General features: G+C 41.5%; 2 protein-coding genes across 3 annotated transcripts; one reads left to right on the top strand and one right to left on the bottom strand.

Annotated features, from left to right (window-relative positions):
• Positions 1–170: 170 nt before the first annotated feature.
• On the bottom strand, positions 171–6914 carry psma6l (proteasome 20S subunit alpha 6, like). The gene is made up of 7 exons (XM_028574471.1): positions 6544–6914; positions 5886–5980; positions 5394–5475; positions 4915–5070; positions 4509–4687; positions 4320–4414; positions 171–750 (listed from the first exon to the last, which is right to left on the bottom strand). Exons 1-7 carry the CDS (start codon positions 6617–6619, stop codon positions 693–695), a joined length of 741 nt encoding a protein of 246 aa, XP_028430272.1. The 5' UTR covers positions 6620–6914; the 3' UTR covers positions 171–692.
• A 5-nt stretch (positions 6915–6919) lies between these two features.
• Positions 6920–15655, top strand: LOC114553241 (inositol-tetrakisphosphate 1-kinase). 2 transcript variants are annotated; one of them, XM_028574469.1, is made up of 10 exons: positions 6920–7206; positions 7509–7533; positions 13157–13279; positions 13427–13544; positions 13635–13736; positions 14020–14060; positions 14177–14342; positions 14477–14544; positions 14944–15106; positions 15185–15655. In XM_028574469.1, the coding sequence occupies exons 1-10, from the start codon at positions 7124–7126 to the stop codon at positions 15334–15336; spliced, it is 1041 nt and encodes a 346-aa protein (XP_028430270.1). In that variant the 5' UTR covers positions 6920–7123; the 3' UTR covers positions 15337–15655. The 2 variants fall into 2 exon arrangements, with proteins under 2 accessions (XP_028430270.1, XP_028430271.1); XM_028574470.1 differs by lacking the exons at positions 6920–7206; positions 7509–7533 and adding an exon at positions 7728–7790.
• Positions 15656–15669: the final 14 nt, after the last annotated feature.

Below are 15669 nucleotides of genomic sequence, written 5' to 3'. Positions count from 1 at the left end.
CAGGTAATGTTATCACCTCACTGATGCCATCTGTTGTTTAACAAGGGGAATTTTGTTGGTTTAGGATATTTGACAAAATGTGGGAAAGAAACCTGAACTATCTATTTATTTTAGTGATAAAGGTTGATATACTTCCTTAACTATTTGATTTAAAGAAAAACAGGACAGTGTTTCTAGTCTTCTTTTCTAGTTTTATTATAACAGTTGTTTGAAAGGGGTTAACAATGAAGGATGGATGTTTTTATTGCAACTTTACAAGTGTGGAGATGACAACAAGGCTTACATAGTATTAAATAAGCTGTATGACAAATATTCTGTATACATCCAAACAAAACCAGCTAAGGTCATAAAAAATAACTTCAGTATTTCAAATAGACATATGTTGTAAAGTATGGATTCGGAATGTGTTGCTTGTGTTGTCCACTACCGATGGTTTCATGTGCCACAATTTAAACATTGTGTTATTGGTGTACATTGATTTTTCCCTTTAAAAGCCCAATAGAACTGTCTGGTAAAACACTAAATCAAACCTTTCTCTTTAATAACTTTCTACTTCAGGTGTGCATGATTAACCCTCCTGGACACACAAATGTGTACTTTTGTTTTCAGACTGTTGCTAACAGTATTGCTAAATTGGGCTAAATCAAGCACACTGAAAATGAAATGCTATGATGAAGTTTGTGATGGCACCTTTACTCCCGTTCTGCTATGGCAACCAGGTGGGCTTCTATCTCTGCCTCCGACAGCATCCTACAGGAGGGAAAACAAAGGTGAGAAGGGAAAACAAATGAAATTTGGAATAATAACCAGAGGAAGGAGGAATAAAACAATGACTAAGGACTGAACAGTGAGTGGTGTAAGGTATATACAGTGGTGTGAAAAAGTGTTTGCCCCCTTCCTCATTTCCTGTTCCTTTGCATGTTTGTCACACTTAAGTGTTTCGGAACATCAAACCAATTTAAACAATAGTCAAGGACAACACAAGTAAACACAAAATGCAATTTGTAAATGAAGGTGTTTATCATTAAAGGTGAAAACAAATCCAAACCATCATGGCCCTGTGTGAAAAAGTGATTGCCCCCTAAACCTAATAACTGGTTGGGCCACCCTTAGCAGCAACAACTGCAACCCGTTTGCGATAACGTGCAATGAGGCTTTTACAGCGTCCTGGAGGAATTTTGGCCCACTCATCTTTGCAGAATTGTCCTAATTCAGTTACATTAGAGGGTTTTCGAGCATGAACGGCCTTTTTAAGGTCATACCACAACATCTCAATATTTCAAGGACTTTGGCTAGGCCACTCCAAAGTCTTCATTTTGTTTTTTCTTCAGCCATTCGGTGGTGGACTTGCTGGTGTGTTTAGGATCATTGTGCAGAACCCAAGTTGCTTGAAAAAGATGGTCGGACATTCTCCTTCAGGAAGCAGAATTCATAGTTCCTTTTATCACGGCAAAGGTCCTGAAGCAGCAAAACAGCCCCAGACCATCACACTGCCACCACCATATTTTACAGTTGGTATAATGTTCTTTTTATGAAATGCAGTGTTCCTTCTACGCCAGATATACTTGGACACAACCTTCCAAAGAACTTTTGTCTCATCGGTCCACAGAATGTTGTCCCAAAAGTCTTGGGGATCATCAAGATGTGTTCTGGAGAAATTGAGACGAGCTTTGATGTTCTTTTTGCTCAGCAGTGGTTTTCTCCTTGGAACTCTGCCATGCAGGCCATTTTTGCCCAGTCTTTTCCTGATGGTGGAGGCATGAAGCTGACCTTAACTGAGGCAAGTGAGGCCTGCAGTTCTTTGGACGTTGTTGTGGGGTATTTTTTGTGACGTCGCTGCGCTCTTGGGGTAATTTTGGGCGGCGGCCACTCCTGGGAAGGTTCACCACTGTTCCATGTCTTCGCCATTTGTGGATAATGGCTCTCACTGTGGTTCGCTGGATTCCCAAAGCTTTGGAAATGGCTTTATAACCCTTTCCAGACTGATAGATCTCAATTACTTTCTTTCTCAAAGGCATGATGTGTAGCTTTTAAGGATCTTCTGGTGGACCTTACTGTGTCAAGCAGCTCCTATTTAAGTGATGCCTTGATTGTGAACAGGTGTGGCAATAATCAGGCCTGGGTGTGGCTAGAGAAATTGAACTCAGGTGTGGACAACCACAGTTATAGTATGTTTTAACAAGGGGGGCAATCACTTTTTCACACAGGGCCATGATGGTTTGGATTTGTTTTCACCTTTAATGATAAACACCTTCATTTACAAATTGCATTTTGTGTTTACTTGTGTTGTCCTTGACTATTGTTTAAATTGGTTTGATGTTCCGAAACACTTAAGTGTGACAAACATGCAAAGGAACAGGAAATGAGGAAGGGGGCAAACACTTTTTCACACCACTGTAATAACTCCAAGAAACCAAGAACCTCCCCCCAGAAGAATAAAGGGAAAACACAACCTTTTCCCGGTGCTAAAGCATTCCTGAACCGAAAGATTTTAATATATACATTATACGTATATAATATATATATATATATATTTTAAAGGAGCACCTTGTTCAATTGTATTTGTCTGTTAAAAAAATATAAAACAATAAAAAGTTGATCTAAAAAAAAGGAGCACAAAACAACAGTCGGCGTGTTTATTGCTAACTGTACATACACACCGCCGCCGACTTGAGCTGCAAAGAAGCTCTGGCCGTCCTGTCAAGGACGCTTGTCAGAAATTATTTTTTGACACTTTGGCTGCTCTGACGTGGCAGCACTCTTCGATTATGTTCAACACACGATCGAAGACAAAGCACAAGCAGCCACTGCACGGCCAACACACTGACACTAGAAACCTTTTATAAATTACATATATAATGACAGAATTGGTATTGTTTGTTGGTCGCAGCGGTGTCTGTTAGCAGTTAGCTCGCTCGTTAGCCGCTGAACTGCAGCAGAATGCAGGCAGAGCGAGCAGCCGCCAGCTGTTGATCCGTGCAGGACTTCACCGTGAGCGGACTGTTTAGAGACCATGTGACCGGCAGGTAACGTTAACTGGTCCCTATACGCAAACAACGTCAGATCATAAAAATAGGGAACCCAGCAACGACGATTATGAGCTTTTCCTCCCTTTTCTCGGAACTAATGTTTTGGTAGTAACGAAAGTTTACATCATATGTTTCTCTGGAATCAGCCACCGCAAAGGACGTCTATATTCCGATTGGTTACTGGCGTTTGCCGCTGCTTGCCGCTGCTTGAACCGCGTCATAGCTCATTACCATAAAGTTGACATACTTTCAACTTTCTGATTGACGCTCTGGTAGCTCACAACGCTCAAAACGCCCGAAATGCGACGCCGACAGATTTGCTGCTCCTTGAAGCTGAGAGAAGCAAGCTTCTATTGAAAATGAATGACTTCTGGTAACTTTAGAAGCTCAAGTCGGCGGCGGTGTGTACGTACAGTAAGGCCACAGGGTCAAAATTAAATGATTTATTAAAAATGTATAAATAACAATAACTTATTTCAGCAGTAAATTCATGTTAAACAACCACTGGATGGGATTTTACAATAACTTTGAATGCACCACAAGGATGGCGAGGCGAGGCTGTGTTGTTTTTCAGACAACGGCAGCAACAGACTGTTGTTGGAATCCTAGACAGTGAAATACAGACAAACTTTTACACCGTTTAGCTCAGCATTTTAACTGTGTTTACTCCAGCTGCTAGCTAACGGTAGGCTAACGTTACCTGCTGTCGAGTGTAGTGTTAACTAGCGTCCCGTGCAGCGATGTTTCAGTTGCCTCTAATGCGCAGGCATTTAAGTGACACCTAAATAAGGCACCGAAATCCGTGTTGCTATTCGGTCTGGTAGATAACGGTCGTTAAAGCACCAGTGCCGTATTAGCACTGGGTCTCGGACCCCCCCCACAAATACAAACTCTTCGGATCTACACGATTCACGTGGATGACATTTTCCCATTCAAAACGGCGATTTTTGCCAAAAAGCAACTAGTTTGCACGTATGTGTGAAGCAATTTAATAAAAAGGTATCAAGTTTAAAGGTGGGCACCCAAGATTAGTGTCACCAATTCAGTATCCGACTACATATGAAATATAGTCACAATTCACTCTTATGTTTCTAAGTCATGGCGTTGAATAATAGCCAGAAAAACTTTTTTGCAGAACACTATGATGTTACAGTAAAGGTGACCTGTGGACATTGGATATAAAATGTCATGTCATCCAATATCATCATTGTCAATTCATCATACAACTATAAGAATAACAAAAAATGATCTAATCTTAAATACATTTACACTAGGCCTGACTGAAGTTACCTGAACTTAGGTTTTTCCTTGGTGACCACGCCAATCTCCAGCTCACTGGCCTTGAAGTCCAAGGACAGGACAGAGGACAGACATGTTATAGCCAACTGGAAAGAAAGAAAGTTAGGTGAGTAAAGTGATTAGCTCAAACACATAGAAGCCTTTCTCAATGTTATTTTCTGTCACTCAGTTTCACTCTACCTGTACTGTCCTGTCGTGGGTCAGTTCAGGCTTTTTCTTCAGTTTCTTCTCCAGGTAGCTATTGGCCTCAGTTTGTTTGGCTCCGACTGCTGTGGCTCTGAAGCCACAGTAGTAGCCTGCGGGGTCACATTTATACAGGACAGGACCCTGCTGGGGGTCTATAGCCACCATGATCATACCTGCAGAGAGCAGATGAGGGAGAGAGAGGGAGGAGGATAGAAGGTGGGTGGAAAATGCCACCTATATTATGTGAATTAACTGTATGTTTTGTCATTTTCAATGGTCCCTTGCAAGTTTCTAAAACATAATTAAAAAAAAATCAAACAATACAGAGTGAGTTGTTGATGAAGAACAGTATGAACAAAGCAATGAAAACCAAGAGGCAGAAATCAAGAACCCCACTCACAGCAGCCAAGAGGCCTCATTTCGGCGTTTTGTGTGTAGACCTGGGAGATATCGGCCAACCTGCGACACAACACATCTGCCATGATGTCATAACCAAACTTGTATTTCCATTCACCTGCTTCCACTCGTGCCCGGTGAACCTGCGAGCGACTGTCCGCTGCACAAGAAAGAATAGGGGGGACAGTGTAGCTTTTTAACATTATTAAATTAATCAGATTGTCCAGACATAAATGTAATTACAGTAAACAAACAAGAATGTCACCAAGACTAATAACACATTCTGCCCATAAATAGTGTATTACACAATTTTTTACCAGTTATTTATTATCTGTATGTAGAGAAACTGAAAAAGCCAGGCTTTCTGATGTGAAATAAAACAAAAGTCATCTTAATCCTTTTCACATTTGTTCATGGTCCTTATATCAAAGTATCACAGTTACTTAAACAATGATGAGTTGTGTGTGTGTGCTGAATACATACCACCGTTCCCAGTCATCACACAGCCAATGCGAGGGGTTAGTTTGAACATGTTGGTCACAGTGGAAGAGTCCACTAGCTTGTCCTGCAGTCACGAAAAGGACAGAGAGTCACATCCAACTCACAAAATGTTATTGGGCTGACACATATCAATGTATCACTGTGCATGTGAAAATATCAACAATCACACATTATGATCAGATATGACTCCATTACAATTAGATATTGAAATTGACAGGGGATGGACAAAATACAGCTTTTATTTTTTTGTCTTTTAAAATAAAAGTAATGTGTAATGTGAGAACTGGCATTTTCATGGCAGTATCTTGTTCATATACTGTATTTGATTGTCAAGTCAGCAAAAAGCTGCATCACGACTCCTTTGAGGCTTCACTAAAAACTTCAGCGCTAGAACTCAGATCATCATCCACGTGCGTGCGTGTGTGTGTGTGTTTGTTCGTGTGTGTGTGTGTGTGTGTGTGTGTAATATCTTACAGGTATTTTCTTTTGTGTGAGCACCACAACGCTGTCTGTCCCCCGGATCCCCACCGACGTCAGCCCACTCTGGGATACGGCTTTGAAGGCATACTCTGTATAACAGCATGTGACATACAGACAGTACAAAATAAAAAAATAAAAATAATAAAAGGTTTTTAATGTAACAGTGCAGAATTGGATAAAAAAAAGCACATCACTACAAGATAGGCCTATATGAAGATACAAGCTACATTTGAGGAACAAAGCAGCCCAACAATTTCTCAGCTACTTACCTCTATGCTATTTACACTAAGCTACAAGTAGGCTAATGAGCATAACAGAATTTAACATAGTCTACTTAACGTATGAAATCATATCCAGAGTTCATATTTTACTTTAAAATGGCGGAGTGCAGCCTATTAAAAAAATTAGGCTACTTGATACAGGTTTAAGCTACGTTAAAAAAGGAAGACTTTAGTTCAAATTTGGATTCTACCGCACTCCACCAGCCAGATAGCCACTTTAGCTAATGTTACACGATATTGCAGTATGCTTTATTGTTTGTTGTTGTTTATTGTATTAAGGCTATCTGTCAGGTGGTAGTGGTTGTAGACTTCTCTTTTGCAGTAGCATCCATGCTCTAGCACTAAAACACCGGAGAAAATGTCTTACTTACCGACTTGGTAGAGGCGGCCCTCCGGTGAAAATATGGTGATGTGTCGGTCGAAACCTGCATTTGAACCGCGAGACATTTTTTTTTCTCTCCTCGTGAACTCAGATGAACTTCTCGGCGCTAAATGTATCTTTATATCGTCCTAAATAATCGACAAGTCTTTTTTTAGACGGTCAGTTAATAGGAAGCAGCATGACTGAGCTGCAAGTGAACGATAAGCAGAATAATGGAAGTTTTTACTTTCTCTTTCAGTTATGGTTCAGTAAGGTGGGGGTGATGTAGCAGAACACTGGCCTCGCTCACTATTATTGGATGGCAGCAATAAGGAAGTCAATTGTGATTTTACCAGTTAGACTCTCTCTCTCTCTCTCTCTCTCTCTCTCTCTCTCTCTCTTTTCACCTGTGGACGAAAGTCATGAATCTGTAGAAGCGCTTCTTGAAAGACATTAGGACTGTGTCAGCAGAAGTATTAGGGGGAGGGCTGAATGGAGAAGAGCGAGTCACCGACTCAGACCTCCCTCTCTCTGTCAGTGTCTGTCTCTACTGTCATTCGGCTGCTGGCGGCCCCCAGACACACAGCCAAATGTCGAGCCGTAGGGTTGGCTTTTGTCTCAGCGACAAGAAACGCAGGCGGATGAACCTGGACGCCTTTGCAGACTTCTGTGCGTAAGTTGAAGTCGACTTTTGAAAACATTTAGAGCTGGTGGTCTATCTGGTAGGCCTAAAAGTGAATGGGCCCCCTCAGGTTAGTCGGGCCCCTTAATAGATAGGCAAGTGGGTCCCATAGCAAAATGAAGATTGTATTGATTTCCTTTTTATTTTAATGCAATACAGAAAAACACTCATCTAGTGTAGGGCCTACACAGTTGTGCACCTCATTCAGTAGCAATGCAAATTGCTACATAACATGCCTAAGTAATTGTCAACCCTGTTTGAAATCAATAAACATTTTAGTATGTTTCCTGCAGGGGCCACGGAGTGGAAGTGGTGAAGGTAAGTGTTTTTATTTGCCCTACATTAAATTAACCTTAAAGGTTTACAGTAAAGGGATGAAGAAAGTGTTTGGTGAAAAGTGAGGAGGATTTGCTATTCTGTTAACCCTGTTTGTTGGGGATGGAGTGAGGGATGATTCTTATCTGACAGGTTCTTCCGGTTTACTGCATGATCCATGAAATAGCCTGGAGAAGAGAGGAACACATACAACAACTTACTTCTTAGAAAATGTCTAACTAGGGGAAAAAATAATGCAGGTGTGTGTGTGTGTGTGTGTGTGTGTGTGTGTGTGTGTGTGTGTGTGTGTGTGTGTGCGTGCGTGCGTCATGCGTGCGCACACACGTGTCATGTACAGATGTCCACAACTTTAGTAGGCCTAATTCATGTCACAGCCACCTGCAGCCCCCTCCTAAAATCTGCTTGTGGCAAAACCATGAACAATGGCTTCCTGATGGTAACTTATCAGACATTTCACTGTAATAACTGCACAGGAGCATAAGAGATACTTTTACATACACGCAATAATGATTTCACTTTTTTTCCCCACATTTTATGTCATAAGAAACAGGCTCAAATAGTGAACTTAATGTAATTAATGACAAATCAAATGTAGCGTCTATCAGTAAAAAAATACTGTCCACAATTGAGTACTGAGCAGGACAAAATGTGACTCATTAAGCACAGGTATAACTAATTAGATGAATTGTGCTGCAGTCCCTTTTGTTATGCCAGTGACCGGGCCCTGCTGTGGAACAGAGCTATCATCAGTGTTAGTAGTTACACATGGCTTTCCTGCTATAGGCTGTAATAGCAGAGGTCAATGGAACCTTTATTTTGTGGCAGACTAGAGTCAAAAGTCTGTTGTGTTGTTTTTACATTTTTACCAAACTTCAGTGACGTTGTGCAATTTGTCGAACATCAAGTCAAGATTTTGTCTGACCCAGTTTTTTGGGATCTTAGGATCTTAAAACCACAAAAAAGAGGAATGCATATCAAAAAGGATATGGATACAGAAAAACCCAAACGGAAACGTGACAACTGTACTAAAAATGTCTATGCTACCAATAAACTACAACATGAGGAGAAAAAGTAACCAAAAAGAATTACATACAGAGAAGTATCACTTGTTTATTCTGTTTACAAGGTCACTTTCTGGATGAATGTCATTGATTTGCCAAAAACAACCATGGTGAAAAAATCAACTTCTTAAAGGAAAAAGGAGTTTGCTTTGGGTGTCTCAATACTGGGCATTTGAGCAAAAATTGTGAAAAGCGCATAACCTGTGAAAAATGCAAACTGAGTCATCCAACAGCTTTACATATTCATGTCAAAAGAAAGTTGGACAAGTCAGTGAGCACTGATGGCTCGCACTCATGTAAATCTGAACCAACTGGAAACTCATCTGTAGCTCAAACCTTTGGAAGCCAAACTGGGGCCGGTAGTAATGGACTACTACCAATCCTTCCAGTTCAGGTGAAAGCAAGAAGGGGCAACAAAGTGATTCAGACCTATGCCTTTTTAGAAAATGGATCAACTTCTACATTTTGCACTGAAGCTTAACCTGACTGGGAAAAAATCTAAGATATGTTTGTTAACGATGAGCCCAAAGACATCTGTGTCAACATACATTGTGAAGGAGCTTGAAATATCTAGCCTTAATGGAAAAAGGTAGCACAGTCTTCCAAATGTTTATACACAAAAATCAATGCCGGTGAATACAACAAACATAATCAAAAAGGAAAACCTCACAAAGTGGTCTTACCTCGATCAGATCGATATCCCTGAAATCCAGGCTGAAGTGGAGTTGTTAATTGGTACTAACGCTTCAAAGTTGCTGGAACCATGGGAAGATGTTAACAGCCAAGAAGATGGACTCTTTGCCATTAAGACCCTACTGGGGTGGGTTGTCAATGGCTCATGTGAAGATTGGAAAGGCAATCTTAATGATGACTGCCATCTTGCCACTGTAAATAAAGTATCTGTCGAGCTATGAGAGAAGCAGTACGAACATGATTTTAATGAAAGAGATGCTGAGGACAAAGAAGAAATGTCAAGAGAAGATTCAAGATTCACTGAAATTATGGAACAATCTGTGAAGTTGCTGGATGGACATTACAGTTTAAAACTGCCATTCAAAAACAAAGAAAATGTCAAACAACCGATGTGTTGCTCAACAGCGCCTCATCGGACTTAGAATGGAAAGAAATGAAAAGTTCAAACAAGAGTACACAAAGTTCCTTGAGGATGTTATCAGCAATGGATATGCTGAAAAGGTCCCACAGGATGAATTGCCTTGTGGTGAAGACAATGTGTTTTACATTCCACATCATGGTGTTTACCATCCACGCAAAGGCAAGTTGCGAGTTATTTTTGACTGTGGAGCTGAGTTCAAAGGAACATCCTTAAATTAGCAACTTTTGCAAGGCCCAAACCTTACAAGTTCTTTAATAGGAGTGCTCCTAATGTTCAGACAAGAACCCGTTGCCTTTATATCTGATGTAAAATCAATGTTTTACCAAGTCAAGGTGGCATAGGAAGACAAGGACTTTCTGAGATTCCTGTGGTGGCCCAATGGCGATTTGACCAATGAAGTTACAGATTACAGAATGACTGTACACCTGTTTGGAGCAGTGTCGTCTCCCAGCTGTGCATGCTACGCTTTGAGGAGGACTGCTGATGACCATCAAGGCAGCTTTCCAGATGAAATAGTTGACACTGTTCATAGAAATTTCTACGTGGACGACAAGTCTGACAAGTTCACCGTCTGTGGAAAAAGCAAAACAAATTGTTAAAGATCTTGGTGACCTTTGCCAAAAGGGAGGCTTTCATCTTACACAGTGGATCAGCAATCACGAAGTCCTGCAAGCAATTCCAGAAAAGGACCACTCTAACAAAGTGAGTGAGCTCAATGTGGACAGGGACCAACTCCCAATGGAAAGAGCCTCGGGGCTTCAATGGTGTATGGAAAGTGACATCTTCAACTTTCGCATGGACTGAAAAGAAAGAATGCAAACTCAACGGGGGATTTTATCAGTCGTTAGCTCAGTGTATGATCCCTTGGGGTACCTTGCATCAGTTACTCTTCCAGCCAAGTACATTTTACAAGATTTGTGCAGAATGAACTGTGGCTGGGATGAAGAAATTCCGCAATTCCTAAAACAACAATGGCTCAAGTGGTTGACTGACCTTAAAGGACTTTCAATGTTCCAAGTGAGCAGGTGTTTAAAACCATGTGACTTTGGACCACCTGTCAATGCCCAATTGCACCACTTTGCTGATGCTAGTGAAGTAGGATATGGCACGGTAACATACCTCAGGTTACAGAATGAAGAAGGTGAGGTACATGTATCTTTCACTCTTGGAAAAGCCAGAGTGGCCCCACTAAAACCAGTAACCATCCCTCGTTTGGAGCTCACAGCCGCTGTCCTAGCTGTTCGGGTAGACAAGATGGTAAGAGAAGAATTACAGCTTCAATTGGAAGAATCCTGTTTCTGGACCGACAGCACCACAGTCTTGAAATACATCCACAATGAAAACAAAAGATTCCGAACATTTGTGGCCAACCGAATATCTGTCATTAGGGAAGCATCAAACACGGATCAGTGGCGGTATATCCACACGTCACAAAACCCTGCAGATGATACATCTAGAGGTGTGACAGTCCAAAAACTTTTGAACAACAAGACATGGTTGTCATGTCCTGAATTCTTGTGGAAAGCAAAGGAAACATGGACGCACTGCAAAGTGGAGCCCACTATTGTGAAGGTGATCCAGAGGTCAAGAAGGAGATCACTGCAAATGCTACAAGTTTACAGAACAATGCAACCAGTCAGCTGATCACGTATTACTCTGATTGGAAGAGACTGAAAACCGCAGTATCGTGGATATTGAAGATTAAAGAAGGCTCTACTGGAATTGATTCGAAAAAGAAAGAAACTTCAGTTGCATACTCCTCTGGATTGCAGTTACATTGAGCTGGAAATGTCGAAAGCCAGAGGCTTAATGGGACAAGAGTTGTCCCATTATTCTGTCAATGGCAGAAAATGCTATCATCCAATTCTGCCAGAAGGAAAGATTTAACGATGAGTTTTGTGCTTTGTTGTCTGGAAAATCTGTGATAACGAGTAGTCCCATCTACAAGCTCAACCCTGTTGTAGTGGATGGACTGCTGAGAGTTGGTGGAAGGCTGTCCAGGGCTGCTATGCCAGAAGAAAGCAAACACCCAATAATCCTGTCAAAAGATCAGCACATCTCCATGTTAATTCTCCGACACATCCATGAACAAATAAGGCATCATGGGAGAAATCACATCCTCTCCAGGTTGGGGGAAAAATATTGGATCACACATCCTAATGCAGCTGCAAGAAAAATCTTGTCAAGTTGTGCTTTTTGCAAGCATCACAAAGGAAAAATGTGTGATCAAATAATGGCTGACCTGCCCAAAGAAAGAACTACTCCAGACTTACCTCCATTCACAAATATAGGGGTGGATTACTTTGGGCCAATCCAGGTAAAGCAAGGCTGTTCCTATGTGAAACGTTATGGAGTCATCTTTACGTGTATGGCAAGCAGGGCTGTTCATTTAGAAGTAGCACATTCACTGGACACAGACTCTTGCATCAGTGCCATTCGTCGATTTATATGTCGGAGAGGCCCAGTGTCACAGTTCCGCTCAGATAATGGCACAAACTTCACAGGAACAGAGAAGGAGCTAAAAAGAGAAATTGAACAATTGAACAATGGGATAATTGAAAAGACTTTACTGCACAAGGACATCAAGTGGTGGTTCAATCCCCCAAAAGCTTCACATCATGGAAGTGCTTGGGAAAGCATGATCAGGCTGGTTAGAAAGGTGCTGATATGTGTTCTACACCAACAAACTTTAACGCATGAAGCCTTGGTCACTGTCTTATGTGAAGCTGAAGCAATCTTAAATGATCGACCCATTACCACAGTCTCTTCAGATCCTAATGACAAAAACAAACATTATTGAAAGACCATTGACAAAATTGTGTCTATTAGTAGAAAATGAACTGTCAACATAAATAGTTGACATGCTGAGCCAACTTAAAAAAAAAAAAAAGTAAGGTGGCTTAACTTTGCAGTTTTGAAAATATGTCATTTAAGTTTTACATGGCTCCATATGTATGTTTAATTGTTATGTCTTGTATAGCCATATAAAATTAGGGGCCGGTTGTGTTGCAGCCATTTAATTGGCAATCAGCGTGTGACGCTGGGGGTGGAAAAGTTTATTTAAATGTGGCCTAATTGCTTCTTTTTTTGACCATGGTTATGTGTATGATAACATGGTAAGATTAAAAGAAGAATTATTATTTTGTTTTATTATTTTGCTGTTTACTTAAAATAAAGAGATTGCCATATCCAACTTTAAGTTTGAACTCTTGGACAAGTTATTCATTGGCAATTGTTTGTTTAAAAACACGCATCTACACCGATGCCACGCATAAACTATAGACCAAACAAAGGCACAAATGTGCGCCAACATATAGTATACGACACATATTCCCAAACTTGACCCAAAGATAAGCAATATGAAAAGCATTGTGGTGCTGTAGTTAGACATATCCACTACATACTATTGAAAGGTGTTTCTCTCTGTCAGATTGACCTCACTCAGCCCCTGGCGCCTCAGGGACCCTTCGACGTCATCGTTCAAAAGCTGTCTGATGTCATCGTAGAGGCTGAGCACGACAGCCAATCGCAGCAGCTTCTTTTTAACTTCCAGGTAAAAGAACCACTTTTTTTTGTATCTGTCCGATCGAGGCTCTTTTAAGAGGAACATTGATTGTGTATGTCGCTGTGTGCTTGTTCATTCATTCAGTCATACATGCTGGAAGTGAGAAGAGTCCTCCGTCTGTCTTTTACATTACAGAGCTATGTGTCGGCTCATCCCAGTACAGTTCTTCTGGACCCCCTGCCTGCCATGACCCAGCTACTAGACCGCTTTGCCTCTTATCGGATCATGAGCAAGCTGCACAATTCACTCCGAGGTGAACTGCATCTTTTTAGTGTATATTGTGTAGTTTACTGCTGCTTGTAGATATTAACACATGCCTTTCCTATTATATTCTGTCCAACAGAGTGCTCCATCTGCACTCCTCCTTACCTAGAGATCCACAGTGCCAGTGACCTGTCATCCATTCAACAGGCTGTGACGACCCAGGGCCTAAGCTTTCCTCTCCGTCAGTTCACTCACTGTCTATCTCTAGCCTTTCACTTCCTTATTCAATACTTATATTTTTAATTTCAGAACTTAATAATGTTTAAATTAACTGTAAAGTAACCACATCTCAGCCTCTTTGTGACTGCAAGTGAAATCTAAAATCTGCTGGGGGGGGGTTATGGTCACCCCCCACAATAAAGCTTCTCACACTGCTGAATTCAATTATCCTTCTTTCCTTTTTGCTTCATCATGACGTATAACCGAACCCACAAACACTTCCTCTTTTTCTCTGTTGACCCCAGTTTGTAAAACCAGAGTGGCACATGGCTCACTTTCCCATGAGGTGAGTTGTTTTGCCTGAATATTGTACTTGTGCGGTCATGTTTGTTTTGTTCATTCACTGTTGTTTAGTTGCTCTCTGTTCATTTACAGTCTGTGCAATATCTGTGTGTATTGCAGATGTCTCTGATCTTCAGTGCAGGGAGTCTGGCTGCTATCCATCCTCCCTGTGTGCTCCAGAGCTTCGTCAACCACGGAGCTGTTCTGCACAAGGTGTTTGTGGTAGGAGACAGACACTTCTGCGTAGAAAGGCCTTCAATCAAGAACTTCCCCTCCGGTCCCTGTGGTCAGTCTGCACCAGACCTACAAATATATAAGATATTTCCGTTCATTTCCTTTCCTTTCCTTTCTTGTCCTTGTTTTTCCTTGCTCTATTTGTTCCCTGTATCCATTCCAATTGTGATTTCTCTCTGCCTCCAGAAAGGAAGACCATCTTCTTCAACAGCCATCAGGTGTCCAAGCCAGAGTCAAGCTCAGATCTCACAGCAGTAAGTAATAATACTGTTTTAAACAAAGTTTAAGTCAAAGGTTCTGTACTCAACATTCAGAACGTTAATATAATGGTCTTTAGTGGATCTGGTCCGGCCGTACGTGCATCTGAGCGCCTTGTGCGTCGGTATCAGAAGCCACGGCTGTGACACGTCGTCGGTATTTCGAGTACAGCCTCTTTAACTTCTCCCCCATTCTCTCACTTTGATATCCTAACCCAAGGGCTAAGTTATCTGCAAAACTGCTTGAATAGAGTGGTTTCATTCAAGGTGCACTTACGGCTTGTAAACAGTTTCATGTAGTCGTCTAAATTTACAGGTAGACCCCCGTCCATTTCACCTGACCCGAGTGGGCTGAAATCCACCCTAAACATTTTCTGTTTCCTCCTGACCTCTAAGCTGGACGAGCAAATGCCGTGCCTGCCTCCTCCCAGCTCTGAGGCCTTGGCCGCCCTGGTCAGAGAGCTCAGAGTTCAGCTTGGCATGGCCCTGTTCGGCGTGGACGTCATCATCAACATACACACACACACCCTCACAGTCATCGATATCAACATCTTCCCAGGTACTGCAGCTGTACAGACACTCATACAGACACACACACAGACACGCTCATGTTCTGATCCACACTTCTCTCTGTCAGGCTACGAGGGAGTGCCCCAGTTTTTCTCATCCCTGCTCAGCCACATCAAGTCAGTGTTGGACAAACAGGCCTCTGCTGGCCCACAGGTGACAGGCTCTCCTGTGTTGAGACAGACTACAGGAGGTCCATCTGCTGCAACAACTGGCCTTTAAAAGTCACACTTTTTCATCAGCTTCCCAGGACAAATTAAGTCATTGGTTTTTTCACTGTTTTGTTGTGACCAAACTCAGCTTTTTTCAACACTTTGTTTCAATCATAATACGTTACTTATATGTAATCTGTGACATGACTTGATCTTAAACTGTATCGCCTTTAAATCAGACTAATCATTTTGTGTCGTTTAAGTGATTCTGCTCTATTTGCAAGTCAACAAACCAAACAGACGACACATAATAGTTTAATACACTTTCCATTTATTGATTGACAGGTAGCATAGAAGAAGTTACAGCAGGCACAAAATACAGCACTCTGATTGGCCAGTAATA

This window comes from Perca flavescens, chromosome 3 (assembly GCF_004354835.1).
Source record: "Perca flavescens isolate YP-PL-M2 chromosome 3, PFLA_1.0, whole genome shotgun sequence".
NCBI classification, from domain to species: Eukaryota; Metazoa; Chordata; class Actinopteri; order Perciformes; family Percidae; genus Perca; species Perca flavescens.
Note: the sequence above shows the minus strand (reverse complement) of the source record. Positions and strands in the feature narration are given on the sequence as shown.

Coding starts and splice junctions, on each gene's coding strand:
- psma6l (XM_028574471.1), bottom strand. CDS start 6,619: ATGTCTCGCGGTTCAAATGCAGGTTTCGACCGACACATCACCATATTT. Junction 5,476..5,885: donor TCACACAAAAGAAAATACCT/GTAAGATATTAC, acceptor TCGTGACTGCAG/GACAAGCTAGTGGACTCTTC. Junction 5,071..5,393: donor TGTGATGACTGGGAACGGTG/GTATGTATTCAG, acceptor TTTCTTGTGCAG/CGGACAGTCGCTCGCAGGTT.
- LOC114553241 (XM_028574469.1), top strand. CDS start 7,124: ATGTCGAGCCGTAGGGTTGGCTTTTGTCTCAGCGACAAGAAACGCAGG. Junction 13,280..13,426: donor AGCTTCTTTTTAACTTCCAG/GTAAAAGAACCA, acceptor TTTACATTACAG/AGCTATGTGTCGGCTCATCC. Junction 14,061..14,176: donor ATGGCTCACTTTCCCATGAG/GTGAGTTGTTTT, acceptor TGTGTATTGCAG/ATGTCTCTGATCTTCAGTGC.